This window comes from Bufo gargarizans, chromosome 1, assembly GCF_014858855.1.
Source record: "Bufo gargarizans isolate SCDJY-AF-19 chromosome 1, ASM1485885v1, whole genome shotgun sequence".
NCBI lineage: Eukaryota > Metazoa > Chordata > Amphibia > Anura > Bufonidae > Bufo > Bufo gargarizans.
In genome coordinates, this window is record NC_058080.1 from 60,619,227 (window position 1) to 60,640,773 (window position 21,547).

The window sequence follows — 21,547 nt, forward strand, 5'->3', positions numbered from 1 at the left end:
TCACCTAGCCCACAACAAACAGGACACATGTCTCAATGCAGATGTCTGTCAGCAAGGAGCAGTGTACTGCTATATACTAGCAACTAACCCTGTATGCAGTACAGCCATACACTAAATAATACTGCATAATATACAACCTTATATTAATACTATATACTCTAAATAATACGCTATACTATACCACCATATATTGCTAAATAATATTGTATACTATACAGCTATATACTAATAAAAAATATTGTATACTATACTGCCATATACTATGAAAAATACTGTATACAGTAGAGCCCAATACTACTAAATAATAATGTACTGTATACTATACAGCGTTATACTACTAAGTAATATTGTATACTATACTGCCATATACCACTAAGTAATGTTGTATACTATACAGCCATATACTGCTAAGTAATGTTGTATACTATACAGCCATATACTACTAAGTAATGTTGTATACTATACAGCCATATACTACTAAGTAATATTGTAAACTATACAGCCATATACTACTAAGTAATATTGCATACTATAAAGCCATATACTACTAAGTAATATTGTATACTATACTGCCATATACCACTAAGTAATATTGTATACTATACTGCCATATACTACTAAGTAATATTGTATACTATACTGCCATATACTACTAAGTAATATTGTATACTATAAAGCCATATACTACTAAGTAATATTGTATACTATACTGCCATATACTGCTAATACTGTATACTATACAGCCATATACTACTAAATAATATGATATACTGTACAAATACTACTATATAATACTGTTTACCATACCGCCGTATACTAGTAAATAATACTGTATACTATACCATCATATACTACTAAATAATACTGTATACTATACCATCATATACTACTAAATAATAATGTGTACTATACCATCATATACTACTAAATAATACTGTATACTATACCCCCATATACTACTAAATAATACTGTACACTATAAAGCCCTATACTACTAAATAACACTGTATACTATACCATCATATACTACTAAATAATACTGTATACTATACTACTAAATAATATGATATACTGTACAATATACTATTATATAATACTGTTTATTATACCGCCGTATACTACTAAATAATATACTGTACTATACAGCCATATATTACTAAATAACTAAATAACACTGTATACTATACCGCCATATACTACTAAATAACACTGTATACTATACCGCCATATACTACTAAATAATACTGTATACTATACCGCCATATTCTACTAAATAATATTGCATACTATACAGCCATATACTACTAAATAATACTGTATACTATACCGACATATACTACTAAATAACACTGTATACTATACCGCCATATACTACTAATTAATACTGTATACTATACAGTCATACTATTAAATAATACTGTATACTATACCATCATATACTACTAAATAACACTGTATACTATACCGCCATATACTACAAAATAATACTGTATACTATACCATCATATACTACTAAATAACACTGTATACTATACCGCCATATACTACTAAATAATACTGTATACTATTCCATCATATACTACTAAATAACACTGTATACTATAGCATCATATACTATTAAATAATATGATATACTGTACAAATACTACTATATAATACTGTTTACCATACCGCCGTATACTACTAAATAACACTGTATACTATATAGCCATATACTACTAAATAATACTGTATACTATACAGCCACATAATACTAAATAATACTGCATACGATACTGCCATATGCTACTAGATAATACTGTATATCACACAGCGATATACTACTAAATAGCACCCTGTACTGCTACATGATATTGTATACTATACCACCATATACTGGTACTACTAAATAAAATGCTATACTATACCGCCATATACTACTAAATAATACTTTATACTACATAGCCATATACAAGTAAATAATACTTTGTACTATACTATATAACCATATACAACAAAATATTACTTGGTGGTTTTAGTTTGTTTCTGAAAGAGAGGCATGATGGATTTGAATAGATCCCATTGTCTATAATGGCTGGGCACTGTATGGTGGTATTATGTGGCAGTACATCCTAGTACACAGTACAATATATTAAATATACACTATATGGTGGTATTGTGTGGCACTGCTTCAGTATATTATTATATGTGCACTGTATGGCGGTATTGTGTGGCACTGCTTCAGTATATTACTATATGTGCACTGTATGGTGGTATTGAGTGGCACTGCTTCAGTATATTGCTTCAGTATATTATTATATGTGCACGGTACGGCGGTATTGTGTGGCACTGCTTCAGTATATTATTATATGTGCACTGTATGGCGGTATTGAGTGGCACTGCTTCAGTATATTATTATATGTGCACTGTATGGCGGTATTGTGTGGCACTGCTTCAGTATATTATTATATGTGCACGGTACGGCGGTATTGTGTGGCACTGCTTCAGTATATTATTATATGTGCACTGTATGGCGGTATTGTGTGGCACTGCTTCAGTATATTATTATATGTGCACTGTATGGCGGTATTGAGTGGCACTGCTTCAGTATATTATTATATGTGCACTGTATGGCGGTATTGTAAGGCACTGCTTCAGTATATTATTATATGTGCACTGTATGGCGGTATTGTGTGGCACTGCTTCAGTATATTATTATATGTGCACTGTATGGCGGTATTGTGTGGCACTGCTTCCTAGTACATGGTGCAGCATATTATATACACACTGTTATTTACACCTTATGGAGCGGGCACCAAGATAGGGTACCATACTGGGCAAGATCAAATATAAGTCCTAACCTACCACTGATTGCCGTCAGTGAACAGAATAAGATGATCAAAAAAATATTTCTTGAACTTTTCCTGCAAAAATGATTGAATAAAATAGAGACAAACGCTAGTGTGAACAGCGCCTGAAAATGAAGCAAAACGAGAATAAACACATAAAACACAATTCTAAAGTAACTTTAAAATAAACTTTTTAGGGAAATGTATAAAGTCCCAATGAAAATAAAATATAAAAAAATGAAGAAAATATCAAACACTTGAAAAAAATATGAAAGCTGTAATCATGAAAGATTCAGTGAAGTGTGATGTGAGGCTGGAGGAGAAGGGCAGATGGCAGGACTGGCCGCTGCACTGAGTGACACTCCGCCGGTAAACAGGCCGCACCAATCAGCGCGCAGCATTCGTATCAACACAAGCATCTCCATGGAGACCGGGGGCGGGCGGGCGGAGCGGGGAGGGGATAGGCTGCGGCCGGGCCCGGGGAGGAGGAGGGGGAGGCGGCCGCGGCTATTGTCAGCAGCGGGAGGAAAAGTTCTCGGTGTCGGAGGGAGAGAAGTTTTGAAATGGCAGAGACTGTGCGGGCAGAGTCCGGGAGCTGAGCCGGGTAAGGGCTGTGCGCGTGCTGATGGGGTGACAGTGGGGGGCGCTGTGCCGGGGGCCACAGGGTCTATTGTGTGTGCTGAGCCCCCCTACTTGTCATAGGGCCTGGCCCACCCTGTGCTGCACTGAAATGCTACACCAAAGCAGGGGACTGCACCCTCATCATGTGATCAGGACTGCAGCCCCTTAAGACCCCCATCATGTGATCAGGGCTGTACCCCCCCATACAGGGACCCCCATCATGTGATAAGGACTGTACCCCCCCCCCCCATACAGGCGCCACCGTCATGTGATCAGGACTGTACCCCCTCTATACAGGGACCACCGTCATGTTATCAGGACTGTACCCCCCCATACAGGCACCACCGTCATGTGATCAGGACTGTACCCCCCCTTTACAGGGACCACCGTCATGTGATCAGGACAGTACCCCCCCTATACAGGGACCACCATCATGTGATCAGGACTGTCCCCCCCCTATACAGGGACCACCGTCATGTGATCAGGACTGTACCCCCCCCCCCCCCCCCTATACAGGGACCACCGTCATCTGACCAGGACTGTACCCCCCCTATACAGGGACCACCGTCATGTGATCAGGACTGTACCCCCCCTATACACGGACCACCGTCATGTGATCAGGACTGTACCCCCCCCTATACAGGGACCACTGTCATGTGATCAGGACTGTACCCCCCCTATACACGGACCACCGTCATCTGATCAGGACTGTACCCCCCCCTATACAGGGACCACCGTCATGTGATCAGGACTGTACCCCCCCTATACAGGGACCACCGTCATGTGATCAGGACTGTACCCCCTCTATACAGGGACCACCGTCATGTGATCAGGACTGTACCCCCTCTATACAGGGACCACCGTCATGTGATCAGGACTGTACCCCCTCTATACAGGGACCACCGTCATGTGATTAGGACTGTACCCCCTCTGTACAGGGACCACCGTCATATGATTAGGACTGCAGCCCCTCTATACAGTCTCCCATGATGCTCTTTTGGCTATCTACAGCATGCTAGGAGTTGTAGTTTTGGGAAACTATAACTTCTAGCATGTCTGATGTAAAACCTACAGCTCTCAGCAGGCATCACATTTGCCCCAGATGCCCTCACACTACAACTCCCAGTCTGCTCCAGCTGTTGTGAGGATACACCTCCTAGCATTCTTTGATTTCTCTAGTTTGGCAGGACATGCTGGGAGTTGTAGTACTAGAGACGAGATTGATCAGATACGATCAGTTAGAATTCCAGGAATTGCCCAGAATTCGCAGGAGGAGGGCCTTGTCCTAAGAGCTTACACTCAGACCCGTGCACTTTATTCTGACACACTTTCTGGGAACTTTGGGTGATGGCTGCTTTAAGGGTGAATTCACACGCAGCAGATTTGTTGAAGACGTTTCTTCCAGTATCCCATAGATCTGAACGAGACCCGCTGAAAACCATGGAAAACACCTCTGAGGGACTGTAGAGGCGGCCATATTAGTTCTGTCCCAGACACTGCTGCGCAGTGACATCACTATGGTGACATCACACCTGACATTTTTGCCCAGTCTTCTAAGCTCGCGCTCAGTCAGATTGGATGGAGAGCGTCTGTGAACGGCAATTCTCGCGTCTTGACACAGATTCTCAATGGGATTTAGGTCCGGACTGTGACTGGGCCGTTCTAACTCATGAATATGCTTTGATCTAAACCATTCCATTGTAGCTCTGGCTGGATGTTGAGGGTCGTTGTCCTTCTGGAAGGTCTCAAGTCTTAGGGCTCTTTCACATGAGTGGAATCCGCTGCGTGAATGAGAGCCAAGCCCCGCTCCGGACAGCAGAGACACGGAGCAGTAACATGACTGATAATGCTCCATGACTCTCTGTGACCTATTTACTACAAAATCACGGTGACAACTTTATCTCACTGTGATCTTGTAGTAAATAGATCACAGAGAGGCACGGAGCATTATCAGTCATGTTACTGCTCCGTGTCTTTGCTGTCCGGAGCGCGGTTTGGCTCTCATTCACGCAGCGGATGACACGCACAGTATCCGCTCGTGTGAAAGAGCCCTTACAGCCCCTACCAGGTTTTCCTGTATTTAGCTCCATCCATCTTCCCATTAACTCTGGCCAGCTTCCCTGTCCCTGCTGAAGAAAAGCATCCCCGCAGCATGATGCTGCCGCCTCCATGTTTCACGGTGGGGATGGGGGTGTGCTCAGGGTGATGTGCAAGGTCCGTTTTCCACCACACATAGCATTTTGCATTTAGGCCAAAAAGTTTATCTTTGGTCTGATCTGACCAGAGCACCTTCTCCCACATGTTTGCTTTGTCCCCTACGTGGCTTGTAGAAAACTGCAAATGGGACTTCTTATGGCTTTCTTCTTGCCACTCTTCCATAAATAGCAGATTTGTAGAGCACACGACTAATAGTTGTCCTGTGGACAGATTCTCCCACCTGAGCTGTGGATCTCTGCAGATCCTCCACAGTGACCATTGGACTCTTTGGCTGCTTCTCCAATTAGTGCTCTATTTAGGCTGTCAGTTTAGGTGGACGGCCATGTCTTGGTAGGTTTGCAGTTTTTCTATACCCCTTTCATTTTCGGATGTTGGATTGAACAGTGCTCCGTGAGATGTTCAGAGCTTGGGACATTTTTTCCTAACCCTATACATTTCTCCACAACTTTATCCCTGACCTGTCTGGGGTGTTCCTTGGTTTTCATGATGCTGTTTTGATCACTAATGTTCTCTAACAAACCTCTGAGGCCTTCACAGAACAGCTGTAGTTGTACTGAGAATAACTTACACACAGGTGGACTCTATTTAGGGGTATCAGAGTACAGGGGGTAAATACAAATACATGCCGCACTTTTCAGATTCTTATTTATTAAACATTTTGAAAACCATGTATCATTTTATTTTAAATTTACACATACTTACTACTTTGTGTTGGTCTGTCACATAAAAACCCTATAAAATATCTATCAATCATCCATCTATCTATCATCTATCAATCATCTATCTAGATATCTATCATCTATCTATTAATCATCTATCTATCTATCTATCTATTAATTATCTATCTATCATCCATCTATCAATCATCTATCTATCAATCGTCTATCTATTATCTATCAATCATCTATCTATCTATTATCCATCTATCAATCATCTATCTATCTATTATCTATCTATCTATCATCCATCTATCTATTAATCATCTATCTATCTATCAATCTATCATCTATCTATATATTATCTATCTATTAATTATCTATCTATCTATCTATCCTACCCAGTACAGTTCAGCGAGCCCCTATGCACTTCTGTAGGGTCTCATTACTGCTCTCTGCCCCCTGTGTGAACAGAGCCTATTAAGGGTGTATTAACAAGCAGGAGGTTTGTTGTAGAAGTTTCTGTAACTTTCCAGTACAGCTGGAAGCAGATTGTTACTGTCCAAGCACATTCTGCAGATCAGTGCTATTGACACGTGGGGGGCAGTTGTAAAAACGTCTGTAACAAATCTGCCCTGTGTGAACGCACCCTGTTTTCTCTTGGGAGACTTGGAGCGAAGGCCAGGATCCTCCTCCACTTGTGGCTTCTGAGGACAGGTGGTGTGTGTATTACAGGCCAGGAGGATTGTGCAGATTGTGGAGTGACTAGTGACATCCTCTGGGAATGACACGACACCACATTCACATACTGGACGTCTCCGGCTCATTAGGGATGTGTACATTGTAGCCTCCCCGCTAATTACCCATATCCTGACCTCCACTCTTATGTAGGAGGCCACAGGTCACCACCAACAGGAACCGGTTTGGCTTGTTTTCACCGAATTACATCAAATTTTTGATTGACACAATATCAGCAGCTGCACAAATCCTTCTGGTGGTTTGTTACAGTGTATCAGTTCCAGGGTGTTCTTACGATGGGTTCACATCTGCATTCAGAAATCCGGCAGGCTGTTCCGGGAGAGGAAATGCCGGATGATGCAGCAGTTCACTGAATCCCTATTGACTGCAGTGGGATCCGATGGGGATCCGCTCGCTTTCCAGCATCAGTGTCGCCTTCCGGTTTGTCAAGATCCCCATTATAGTCGCCTGTTCACATGGCGTTTTTTGCTGGTGGAATTTTATCACGGTCTCCGTTGCCAAAATTTCGCCTGCAGCCGTGTGGTTTCTGCCTTTCATTTCAGTGGTAGGCAGCGCTGAAAAGCGGCGGCCGCGGCGAGAAGGTACATGTCCGTTCTCGGCATGGCCGCAGCTTTAGGGCTCATGCACACGACAGTATTTTGCGTTCAGTATACTGGCCGTTTTTGTAGTTCAGTATGCGGAACATATACTGAACCATTCATTTCAATGGTTCAGCAAAAAATACTGAAGTGTCTCAGTGTGCATTCCGTTTCAGTATTTCAGTATTTCCGTGCCGTGAAAAGATAGAACATGTCCTATTCTTGTCCGCAAATCACGGTGCTTGGCTCCATTCAAGTCAATGGGTCTGCAAAAAAAACGGAACACATACGGAAATGCATCCGTATGTCTTCCGTATCCGTTCCGTTTTTGCTGAACCATCTATTGAAAATGTTATGCCCAGCCCAATTTTTACTATGTAATTACTGTATACTGTATATGGCATACGGAAAAACGGAAAGGAAACGGAAACACAACGGAAACAAAAAAACGGAACAACGGATCCGTAAAAAACGGACCGCAAAACACTGAAAAAGCAATACTGTCGTGTGCATGAGGCCTTAGGGCTCTTTCACGCAAACTTATTTAGCGTTCCGTATACGGGCCGTTTTCTGCGTTGAAATGAATGGTTCCGCAAAAAATGCAGACAGCACTCTGTGTGCTGTCCGCATCCGTTGCTCCGTTCCGTGGCCCCGCAAAAATGATGAGTCCTGTCCTATTCTTGTCCGTTTTGCGGACAAGAATAGGCATTTCTATAATAGGCCTCCTGTTCTGTTCTGCAAATTGTGGAAGGCACACGGGCGCCATCCGTGTTTTGTGGATCGGCAATTTGCAGACTGCAAAAAACGGCCCTTAAATCACCGCTCCGTGATCTTCAGCACTACATCCCGTTGAAATAAATGGGAGGCAGAAACCGTGGTGGAATTTTGGCGTGGACATCCATGCCGGAATTTCGCCAGCAAAAAACCACTGTGTGAACCAGCCCTTACAGAGAATTGTCTAGATTGGATACCAGTTGTATGCGCTTCTCAGCTGAGACCAGGACTAGCACTACACAGGATTACTGCTTCTAAACGTAAACAGCAGTGTCTTCATTCACTGACAGCAAACATGTTGAAAATAGTGCAAAATCAAAACGCAAAAGTGGCAGGCTTATCAGTCGTTTTATACTGCGAAAGTCCCAAATTGTGGCATGCCATACTTTTTACCCTTTTTTTCAAAAGTTGCAGCAGAAGGGGGTGTGGCCTCCAACAGCCTGACGCTAGAATCGGCTCATAATTCGTATAGATTTCAGTTCCGACGTGCGGACTTCCAGAAGATGCGCCAAATTTATTAAGAAACCAGTGGCTCTTAATAAATTGGCCACATTTTAGTGTTTTTACTATGGCTGGTGTGTGAGACGCCTGTCTTAAAAAATCTGCCCCATAGTGTATTAGAAAGTTGTAGTATAGGAGCGCCTCCCACTGGCCTAAAAGTAGACTTCAATAAATATACGGGGATAGTGGTTCCCCTGAATGGGATGTTCACCTCTGCTCTAAGTTGGTAGGGGTATAGTCCCATCACAGTTAGGTCTTTTTTCCTTGTACCCAAGAAAATCTACCCTTAAAGGGTGTCACCTACAGACCCCCTAGCATAGCTGGACCAAGGATTGGAAATCATACTTACCTGTTCCTCGTCGCTGGGTTTTGCCACGTCAACACCCATGTTTGAGGCTGGGTCACATGACCGTGGCCAGCAATGACTGTCAACCATGCGTCACATGACCATGCTGCGGGGTCTGTAGAAAAGGTCCAACTCCTTTAAGGCTAACGTGTGACAAATACTTTTGGACACAATTGGGGGAGATTTATCAAAACTGGTGTAAAGGAAAACTGACTTTAGCAACCAATCAGATTCCACCTTTCATTTTTCAGAGCTCCTTTGGAAAATGAAAGGTGGAATCTGATTGGTTGCTATGGGCAACTAAACCAGTTTTCCATTACCCCATATGATTTTATCTTCTATATCAGCCCCTGGATCATATACATAATGCACATTAGTATAAAATCCCTTTAAGGAAATATCATAAATTGCCAAGACGCCTGATACTGCTTCCGTGGTGATCAGGAGGCTCCTGAGGCATTTCTCCAGTTGGATTTTCCCCTCCTCCTGTGCCCCGGTCTGTAATTCTGCGACTTTACCCCCTGCCGTGCCTTCATCGCTTTAATCTGGGCTCATCCGTTTCGAGATTACAGCAACTGACATATAAGGCAAAGGCCTCGACCACAAACAGCAGTCGCCACTGGCCGTTTTCTTGTAGTTAGTAAATCGTAAGACCTGTTTGTGGGGCTCATTCACTTTTTTTTATTTATTTTGCTTCTGGTGTTTTGTTCATTGGGTGGCATTTTTTGTCTTTTCGCCTTTGCCTTTTCAGAAACTGAGCTCTTGGTGTTTTTTCAGGCGTTTTGATACCACCTTCTCTATTGAGTAAAAACTGTGCGGTGTGAAAATATTTGGCGCATCTAGGGTTTCTACATTTTCCCCCCCAAATGTGCTTGACAATTGACAAGGGGGTGGGGCTTAGAAGAAAGGGGCGGATCCTAAAATGTGCCATTTGCACCAAAATTGCGCCACAATTATGGCGTAAAAATCTGTCTCAAAGTAAGCGAACCAATAGTTGTTATAGAGTCAGAGAAAAGTGTCGCTAGGAGGTGGGACCCTAACCTACCTTTAGAACGAAGGGCGCACCCACCCTCCATTCATTTCTATAGGAGTGCCAAAATGGCCCAACAGCGCACTTAGGTATTCTCGGAAGTCCCATTGAAAGGAATGGGAAGTGCACCGCGCAAGCGCAGCCGCCGCTCCATTCACTTTTGGCTCGGCGGATATAGCCGAACCAGCGCTCAGCTATTTTCAGCAGTCCCATAGAAATGGGCGTTAAGCCGCGAGTGGACAGCGGCTGCGCGGCTTCAAGCGGTGGCTGTCTGCACACCGCGCTAAGAAAGGACATGTCCCTTCTTGGCACATTTGCAGCTTTAAACTACTGCTGCCCCCGCTATCTTCAGCACTTCCGCGCATTGAAAACTGGGAGTCAGACATCTTGTGGACGCCAGTGGATTTTTGGCACGGTGTCCGCGCCAAAATTCCCCAGGCAAATAACTCTGCGTTAACATCCCCTTACAGTAAAACTGACTTAGTTGCCCATAGCAACCAGGCAACCAGTCAGAGCTCAGCTTTCATTCTTGCAGATCAATTTAAGAAATGAAAGCTGTGCTCTGATTGGTTGCTATGGGTAACAAAGACACTACTGTTAGACAGCTTTGTGTGCATTGTCTAACGTGGAATTCATTAAAATCTACATGTCATTTTTATTATTATTGTTTTACTGTATATTACAGAGTTGTTGGCTGCTCTTATTACAGATTCTATACTATTCCTATCCTCCCCTTCATAGTCTCCAGGCCGCTCCGTTCTGATAAAGTATTGGCGCCTCTATTTGAACGCCCCCGCCGCCTGTCAGTTACTTTGCCCTTTTACCTGTGCAGGTCATGTGACCGGAGCAGGTGAAAGGCGATCCTGCGTCGGGTGCATTATTTATTCACTCAGAGTCTTATTTCAAAGACTTTAACCTGGGAAATGATGATGCAGCAGAGTGCAAGATGCGGAGGAGCACACGTCTGTACCGCGCACGCAGTATTAGGCTAATATTATAGGAGTGCTCTGCACTGTGAGCACTTCTATCATATGGTGCACTGGACACTAAAGGGGTTATGCTGTGATTGATGTAAAAAAGGGAAATCAGACATACGGCACATGACAAGACCTTTCTAACAAATCTAGAACCATCCATGTGGAGATCCAGAGATCTCCACATTCACTGCTCCAATTGTTCTGCTAGATTTATGTCAAGCTGGCGGCCCAGGGAGCGTGTCCTTTCTGCTGCAGCTCTCCCTATCGCAGCTCAGAAGGCATGTTCATCCATCTCAGTGAGGTGGGCAGAGAATTAAGAGGCAAAAAAATAAATTGTTTAAATCACATGACCACGGAGCGTGAGTGAAGTGAAGCTTCTCACTCACCGCTCCGTGGCCTCCCGACTCGGCACCGCGCTGCAGGGCCTTGCGTTCACACATCGTCAGCGCGCTGGCTGACGCTGTGTGTGACGTCAGGTCCCAGTGCATGCTGGGATGAAGATGCATCTCCTGCGGACTCCATGTGTCAGCGCACGCCGCACTGCCAGGAAAGGTAAGTATAAAGGTGGTAGTAGCAGTGGGGCGGGGAAATGGGGGCACCTGTGTTTTGACAATGGCATGTATAAAGTTATTAGCGGGGGGGGGGGGGTGTGGACAGGGGTTAATGGGGGCACGTGTGATTTGACAATGGCATGTATAAAGTTATTGGCGTGGGGGGGAGGGGTTAATCAGGGCATCTGTGATTTGGTATGTATAAAGTTATTGGCGCGGGGGTAGGTGTTAATGGGGGCACCTGTGATTTGGCATGGAGGGGCTGATCTGGGGAAGTGGGGGACATGGATGGCATGGAGGCACTGGGGAAGGGCGACATCATGGCAGCCAGTGAACGCTGGCAGTGTGCTCCTCCACCGGAACAGACTGCCGGAGTTCACAGCATAGCCTTAGATACACATTCTGACAGAAGAACAGCCTGCAGGAGTATACCGTCTTGGGTATAGCCGGATACAACCAGCTACGGTATATGCTCTCATTGACTATAATATAGTCCAAGGTCATCTGGCCATGTTGCGGCATACATGCTGGATATCCTCCAAAGCTTTTTTTTTTTTTGTCCTTACAAAACCCAGCTTGAATGCTGTCACAAGGCCGGACCCCATTACAATCGCTGCAGCAGCCGGCAGGATCCAGCTATACCCGATACGGTACAGAATGTACTGTATATTGCAGCTGTGAAAGAAGCCTTGTGTGTGTGCAATTATTTGCGATGCCACTGTAAGAAAAGTATAGTTTTTATAAAGGAATACATTATTTTAAGAGAAGGTTTTTCTTATTAGATTACTCGATTAATCGTAAAAAATAATCGATAGAATACTCGATTACTAAAATATTGGTTTACTGCAGCCCTACATGCAATTAGGAAGGACTCAGAAACAGGTGCTGGTGGGGAAACGGCAGAATATTTTAGTGGGACAACCCCTTTAAGTAGAAAAGTTGCAGGTGTGAGATGACAATCACAGGGACATAGGAATACATGGCTTGGCACACACAGGGAAAGCAATAGGTTGGGTTTTATGGTGGCATCCATTGTTTCCTGAGATAAGCGTCACCGGATAGATTTACCGGCCGCTGATCTCTTATTTTCAAAATAAGGTTCTAATTCAACATGTGTGTTTGTCGGAGATGAACACGTGTGTCAGATGTAAGAAGTGTTGGTAACAATCTTTTGGCAGGAGAGACCTGTCCCCTCGCCGGACATGTCTGTTTTAGTAACGATGTGCATGCCCCATGTAATAACAATTCTTTGGCATCTTTTGATATGTCTTTGTTGTGCCATTCCTCTATTATTCCTTCTAGAAATAGACAAACGACTTGCCAGCGGTCCGCAGTAAAGGTGCAGCTTTGGGTTACCATTTGGGAGGTGTCTCTGCACAGTCTGACACTATCTAATCGACAAGAATAGGACATTTCTACAGGAGTTTGAAAAAAAAATATGTCGGAATGGAATCCATGTTTTGCATATCCGCCTTTTGCAGACTGCAGAACACGTACGGTTGTGTGCATGAGGCCTAACGTGTATGGGGGCCTCATCCAACAGCAGAGATCTGGACCAGGCAGGATGGATGTCACCATGCCTAATCTTTCTGTCCCCAGAGGTGTCTGCCCCTCTCACTATTGAGAAGACGTGCATGCTTGGCTGAGCAAAGTGTGCATGTGCATGGCGTGATAAGGAGAGACAGGTCTTGGCTAGCGTTTGGCCAGCAGCTGAGGTGACACCTGAAGAGGAGCCTTTGAGGAACGTGTAACCAGACTCCTGACAGTGTGCCCCTCCGACTGAGCCTGAACTTTCATCACCATTAACCATTTCCTTCTACGTAAATAATTAAAATGTTTCCTAAGTCTCTCCCTGGTTTACTACGGTACACGATTTAGAGAAGCTGCAGATATGGGACATGACAGAAGAGGGCTGGAGGTCTGACTGGTATCCCTTCTCATTAGTTACCATGAAGGTTCCTATAATGGTGCAGCCTTATTTCATATAAAGATATTGCACGCGTTTCAGGAGGAACCTTATTTGTCTTCCCCTCCGGTGCTAATGCATGAGAAGCAATAAAAGATGTTAGTGCATAGGGTGCTCTGTCTCGTCTTTTGTCTCTAGCCCTATGTAGGCAAAATCATAGGGGTATTCCTGTAAGTGACGTCCTATCTTCTGGATAACTTGGTCGAGATCCAACCACTGGGGTCTGCAGGTTGGACTGACTTTGAGCTGATATGCACGACCAACTTAAAGGGGTATTCCTCTAATATCAAGTTATTCTCCATCCTCTGGATAGAAGATAGTAATCTTCTGTCAGGGGTGTCTGACAATTTGGCCATGTTGAGCATGCATGATTGTGGGGGAGTCAGTAAAGATAGTTGTGTTTGAAGAGCTTCTGATTTTAGAGGGGTTGTCCCAGAAAAAATATTCTACAGTTTTCAAACCAGCACCTGGATCTGAATACTTTTGTAATTGCATGTCACTTTTGCATAGCCACTGAGTTATTCAATAAAATATATCTGCATAGCGCCATCTGCTGTTTGTTCTTTTTCTTATTTCTTTGTCCAGCTCACTGAGATGGCTGCACATGCTCAGTTTCATCTTTCAACTGCCTCCTGAGCTGTGATAGGGAGAGCATGGACACGCCTCCTGAGCTGTGATAGGGAGAGCATGGACACGCCCCTTGACCTGCAGCAGAAAAGACACTCCCCTGAGCTGTCAGCTTGATATAAATCTAGCAGAGCAATGTTGAGATCTCTGGATCCATGTGAGGCACAGGGCTGGTTCTAGCCTTGTTAGAAAGAGATTGTTATGTACTGTCTGATTTTCATTTTTTTACATCAGCCATAGGAAAACCCCTTTAAGGGTCTATTCACACGTCCGTTGTTTCTTTCCTGATCTGTTCTGTTTTTTGCGGAACAGATCTGGACCAGTTCTGTAGCCATTCATGTTCAATGGGTCCTGAAAAAAAATCTGACATTGTGCTGTCCGATTTTTTTCAGGACCCATTGAAAATGAATGGGTACAGAACTGGTCCAGATCTGTTCCGCAAAAAAAAAGATCAGGAAAGAAACAACGGACGTGTGAATGGACCCTAAGTCTTGCCCTTTTAATTCCTGCCCCTTTAATTAACCCTCAGTTGGTCTCCAGACAACTTTCCATGTTCTCTGCTGCATTTCTTGACATTCTTCATACAACCGATTTTGCAAAGATGTAACTGTAAGCTCCTGAGCCCCAGTGCAGCACATATAGCAGTCTTCTTATGTAGGACAGAGGATTTTGAGGCCCCTAATGGTCCAGGTGTGACTGCTACCTCTACACCCATGGTCTCCTGTCCTAAAGCAATTTCATTTTTTCTCCATGGATGTGCTGTAACCTTCTCTTGCGGATTAATACTCTAGTGTGTTACCACATCAATATAATTAAAGTAATTAATAATAGTCATTAACGCTGTAGGGCTGACGGGGCGAGTTCAATGGAAGTTCACTGCTGGGTCCTTCTAGCTGACATCAGACCTTTTTTGTGCTAACCATGACCTTCCCCTAGCAGAAGACAGACCCAATGTATCCCTGCGGAATAGCCAAGAAAATTGAATATATATTTTTTTATTTATAGGGTCTTTATAGGGTCTTATTATGTGACCATCTGTGATATGCAGGTAGTTCTATCTATCTATCTTTCTATTTATCTACCTACAATATTTCTCTATTTTTACATTCCTGTTCTTTGCACTAAATGTAATAAGGATGTCTATTAAATGTCCTAATAAAACTATGCAAATCTTAGCACTTTCTATTGAGCTTTGGATCCCGCTTGAAGTTCAGGCGGACTGCCCTCCACATGTACTGCTAGAGAGGGGTGCCCACTGGTGTGTCCTTCTACTAATCAATGATTTGCACTATGGATACGCTGAGTCCAGGGTGGGCGTTCGGTGGGTGCGGTATCCCCCACTAGCTTATATTTACCCCTTTAAATTAGAGCATCTACAGGATGCTCATAGCATGCCATTTACTAAGACTGGCTTTTTGCGCCAGTCTTAGATTTCCCTCATACATTATGCAAATCTAATGCAGTCTGTGCATCTGGAGAGAAAAACGACTCCAGCCCTGTTTCTAGGCGTAAATGCTAGTAAATTTGCCAGAGCTGAAGTCTTGGCCCCAACATACCCCTGCTGTGCTCCTATCCCGCTGAACACGACATAAAACCATCCGTGCGTCAAAATATTGTCTCAAAGCCGGTAAAAAAAGGGACTCGTGACTATTTTGACGACTAAAATAGTTACAAGTCCCTTAATAATTGACTCCCGTAGGATTATGGGAGATACTGCTTTTACTGAATGGCCCCATGAGCTCCATTCATCTAGGGGCCAAAATAAATCGCACCCTCTATGTTAAGGGCGTGCTGATTGAAGAGGAGTTTTGGTTGCCACTCAGTGGGATCTATTAAGGTCCATGGGTTGTGTCTGGTGTAGCAACTTCTCTCTATTGAAGTGAATGGGGCTGAGCTGCAATACCACACACAACCTGAGGACAGATGTGGCATTGTTCTTTGAGACTAATCATGCGCAGACACTTTAAGTGCTGAGTTAAAGTCTGTTAAGGTCTGTCATTTCCCTAATATAAGTAGATATATCTCCATGAGTCTAAGGGCTCATGCCCACGAACTTAAGGGCTCCGTGCCCGTGCTGCGGACCGCATACAGCGGTTCCGCAATACACGGGTCACCAGCCGGTGCAGACCGTCGGATGCGGATCACGGACGCCATTCAAGTGAATGGGTCCGTGATCAGCATACGGCTGCTCGTCGGTTGGTGCCCGTGCATTGCCGTTCCCCAATACACGGGTCAGCAGCCGTGTGCATTCCGCATCACGGATGCGGACCAATTCAAGTGAAATTCGGAGATGCGGTGCGGAAGCACAGATCGGAACCCCACGGAAGCACTGCGGACTGCTTCCGTGGTGTTTCTGGCTTTGACTCAGCACCGCAAAAAGTAGTGCATGCACTACTTTTTTGCAGTGCGGACAGTCTGATGCGGATCGCGGACCCCATTCAAGTGAATGGGTCCGCGATCCGCATGCGGCTGCCTCTCGGTCGGTGCCCGTGCATTGTGGACCACAATTTGTGGTCTGCAGCACGGGCACGGAGCCCTTACATTCGTGGGCATGAGCCCTAAGTGTGAGAACTGTGCCTCATCCTAAATTAGTTGCACCTCCAGCACTCCTCTTTTACGCCTGTAAGCAGGTGTACCAGATGGTACATTTCTTGGCGCTAAGGTCCTGGTCCCGGGCCCCCGCCATTCCCCAGTGGCAAGGAAGGCCTAAAACCACCCTTTGAAACAAAATATTATCGCACAGGTGTTTAAAAAGTCATTAAAATAGGGTCTTGCAATTTTTTTTACACCAAAAAGTGGCGTGGCTCGCTTAAAAAAAATGACCATCACAACTTCTTGGCATGTGCTTTATTGCCGTTGGCTCCTGGAATATGTGTAGCCCATAGCTCAGGAATGCTCAACCTGCGGACCTTCAGCTGTTGCAAAACTACAACTCCCAGCATGCCCTAATAGCTCTTGGCTGTCCAGGCATGTTCGGAGATGTAGTTTTGCAACAGCTGGAGGGCCGCAGGTTGAGCATCCCTGCGGCCATAGTTGCTTAGAGATTGGCTATGTCTCTTTACATTTTAGGGTTTATTCTGCATGGAGGTCCTCATAGCCAACTATCCAAAAATTGGCTCTAAGAGTTCGGAATGGTGGTTGGAGCTCAGGTGGTGACCTCACCCAGCCATGGAGCTGTTGATTAGGATTTTTTGTCTAATTGCTTCTTAGTTGCCCAAGCATCAGCACCCTGTGAAAGAACATTGTAATCAATGCTAAAGAGCCTGACTGTTATTGTAGTGGGAATTAAAGAGTCTGCGTTCCGGTTCCTGGGTCACCGATCTGTCCCCGGGGGGCTGCGTATTTCCTAGGCTGGCTTATAAACACTTTGATAGAATTTACCCATTTTATCCATTCAAATAGTCTCACTTGCTGCCAGCTAATTATCCTCTGGAGAAAAGTACATTGTGTGATTTCCACCGTGAGAGCCTTCAAGGCACACAATTAATTGGCCATTTTATGAATTCACCATCATGTTTTATGCTTTCACCTCAGGGCTAGAGAATACTGGTTATGGGCTTATCCAGGAGTAACAAAAACATTTCTACTTTCTTCCAAAAACAGCGCCATGCCTGTCCAAAGGTTGTGTGTGGTATTGCACAACCCATGGACAGGTATAGCGCTGATGTTGGAAGAAGGTAACCATGTTAGTCTAATCCTTGATGACCCTTTTCTTGTTTTTCACCAGACGTTCCTTGGACCTGAACTTTATTCAATGGAATACAGATGTTTCATGTGTTTTGCATTTTTGTCTTCCAGGAGACTCTGACATATGAGTTGAGGAAAATATTTCCGGAAGGATTGCTTGCACACCATACGTCAACGAAATGCATAGACCGGGTGATCCCACCAAGACCCGACATAGGATGCATCTGCCCCAGAGATTGAGGAGTGTGGAAGTTGCCCGGGGAAGAACGGGGTATGGCTTTACCCTTTCTGGACAATCTCCTTGTGTCATAGGTAGTGTCATTAAGGAAAGTCCTGCAGAATTTGTGGGGCTAAAACCTGGAGATCACATATGTGTTGTCAATGACATCAGTGTCAAGAATGCTTCTCACGAAGACGTAGTCAAGCTGATAGGGAAATGTTCTGGCGTTCTTCATATGGTCATTGCTGAAGGGGCCCGTCCTATAGATTCATGCTCAAGCGATGAGGAAATTGCTTTCATTGAGGGAAAGACTTTGTTAAAACCGAGGCCTGATTCAAAAACATTGGGCATAAACCGAGCAGAAAGAGTGGTTGAAGAGATGCAGTCTGGAGGAATATTTAGTATGATCTTTGAGAACCCGGTAAGTGGTGGGAAGACCAACCACCAAAACGAGAAGCACAGGTTGAGGTCAATGTCTGCTTCTTGCTATGAAATGAGAAGGGACAAGACGAATCACAACCTCGACTTTCTTTCGAAAGACGAAATATCGAAGATGATCAACAGCGACTCAGTGTTCACCAATGGTCTGCAGAACTTGGAAGACTTTGAGTTGGATGCAAGCATTCTAAACGTTGGCATGATAGTTGGGTACCTTGGTTCCATCGAACTCCCTTCTACAAGCTCTAACCTTGAGTATGACAGCTTGCAGGCCATCCGAGGGTGCATGAGACGTCTCCGAGCAGAACAAAAAATACACTCCCTCGTTCTGATGAAAATCATGCATGACAATATTCAGCTGTGTAACGATAAGGCAGCCGTCATAGCTGTGTACCCAGCAGAGAAGTTGGCATTCAGCGCAGTTTGTCCCGATGACAGAAGATTTTTTGGACTTGTAACAATGCAAAGTAGCGATGACCAAAGCTTGGCGCAAGAAGAAGAAGGAGTTCTGAGGACCTCTTGTCATGTCTTTATGGTAGATCCTGAATTGTTCCACCATAAAATACATCAAGGCATTGCCAGACGATTTGGATTTGAATGCACCCCTGACCCGGATACTAATGGCTGCTTGGAATTTCCGCCTTCTTCCCTTCCGGTTCTGCAGTTTGTCTCCGTCCTATATAGAGACATGGGTGAGATGATAGAAGGGGTGAGAGCAAGGGCGTTCCTCGACAATGATGCTGATGCCCATCAGAACAACAGCACCGGCAGCAACAGCGATAGTGGCATCGGGAACTTTAATCAGGATGAAAAACCAAATCGGGTGTTGGTGGTTGATTTGGGAAGTGCCCCAACCAAGCATATTCCGCATGGTATTTGGGAGAATCCATCAGGAAGAGTGCAGAGCCAGTCTGTTCTCCACTGGAACGGCTATTGCAATGAGGACCCACCACATGGAGCTGTAGCTGATAAACCTCAAAACTTTAAGAAGCATTTAGGTCCTTCTGCTCGCATCGAAGTTCCGGTGATCTCACCCCGAGGACCACAGCCTCCCTCAAATAAGTTCAATGCTCTAGAGGGCCAGAAGAAATGGCTGCCTGTTCATGTAATTCAGGATTGGCAACAGGGGAACGTCAGTGATCAGGAATCATACGCCGACTCCACCGACGGCTGGTCGAGTGTTAATTGTGGAACCTTACCTCCTCCTATGAGTAAAATCCCAGCTGACAGATACAGAGTTGAAGGGAGCTTTGTACCACCTTCTGCTCGCAAAGACGACTGGCCCAAGAAAGCGTTTGACATTCAGCAGATATTTGGCAGTGGACATGGTTCCAAGAAGACCAGGGAAGACCGAAAGGTGAGATTGTGTCAGATTTTGTATGGCTAAAAATTGTACATACTGTATGTGAGAGATTTTGAAAGAGAAATCTCTGTTGTGCCATCCCTCTCTTATTCCACCCGAAAATGTATGATTCAATAAAAAAATGGGTGTTACCATTCCTGTTGTCAATAGGGTGTGTCCCTACCCAATGTGAAACTGTCAGCACTGATTGGACAGCATCTGAAGTGCCAACCAGTCTATACTGAAATGTGGTTACTAGCACATAAACCGCTGATCTCTGGCCTTAACCCTTTGTATACCCTTATCAATACAGGAGAAGACAGCGGTCAATATAATAGGGATGCCAGCCACAGACATATATATTATTATCTCCTGGGCTCTATCTCAGGCTGTATTGCAGATAGAGATAAGGTCCAGGTCGTGTTTTAAAGCTAAGAATTTAGGAAGTAAATTATTTAAAGCAAGACTGGGATCATACAGTATATCTGCAGCTCTTACTCTGGACCCAGTTTCTAAATGTGGTATTTATGGCTGTATGGCAGCTAGCACTGCGATCCTAGTCTTAAAGCTAATAGTCTTAGCTTTAAAACAAGACCTTATATCTCTAGCTTGTATACAGCCTGAGACAGAGCAGGTTGAAGCAGTCCACCCTTCTCAGTGATCTCAGCCAGCATGGGGGAGGCTGGCAATGGTGGACGTGCTGACAGGTTGCACGGAGAGGGGGAAAAGAGGCAGCGGCATAAATCTTCCTCTCCCTGTGTAAGTGTACAAAACCCAAGGGGGAGGAGTAACATGGGACTCCTGTGCATGTCATCGTCTCCCCCCCAAATCGGAGATCATGCTTGGTTTCTGATTGTCATATATGGGGCAGGAGGACTGTTTTTTCCAGAAAAGGATTAAGATGATGAGTGCTTGCTCATCTAATCGCTCATCTCCACCTAAGTCCGTTTATTGACACGCTTACCACTGTCTGAATTGCGGCATCAAATAATCCGCACCAAACACTGGCACCACACCCCCACAATAAAGCATCTGCATAGCGCCTGTTTGAATGCGAATTTTGTTAACTCATTATATTAGGTTTAGAGGTTTATAACTTTTAATTAGGATTACAGTTTGTATAGGGGGATGGAAATGTATATACCTATTTTATTCTCAGTATTTGCATGCAAAAGTTGCTTGGCACATTCCTGCGCCAAGCAACTTTACCACGTGCAGCATTGAATGTAGATATGTGTGGAATGCTTGAACTCCTCACATCTTACAGGTTTTTGCATAGTATATTTTCTTTTCATATGCTGTGTGCTCAGATAAAATACTAAGAAAATGAATGGTAACATTAGCCGTTTGCAGCATATACAGTACAGTGTTTCAACACATTTTTGGGTCATGGCCTGCAGTTTCAGTGTTTTTGAGAGGACACGCTCTC

At 44.3% G+C, this 21,547-nt stretch overlaps 1 protein-coding gene across 1 annotated transcript in view; it reads left to right on the plus strand.

The window, feature by feature from the left end:
* The first annotated feature begins 3,309 nt into the window (after positions 1 to 3,309).
* The window catches only part of RGS12 (regulator of G protein signaling 12), a 146,605-nt gene continuing 128,367 nt past the window's right edge, over positions 3,310 to 21,547 (plus strand). The window contains 2 exon segments of the mRNA XM_044295721.1: positions 3,310 to 3,432; positions 18,230 to 20,133. Of these exon segments, the coding sequence (XP_044151656.1) occupies positions 18,298 to 20,133 (1,836 nt within the window). The 5' untranslated portion in view covers positions 3,310 to 3,432; positions 18,230 to 18,297.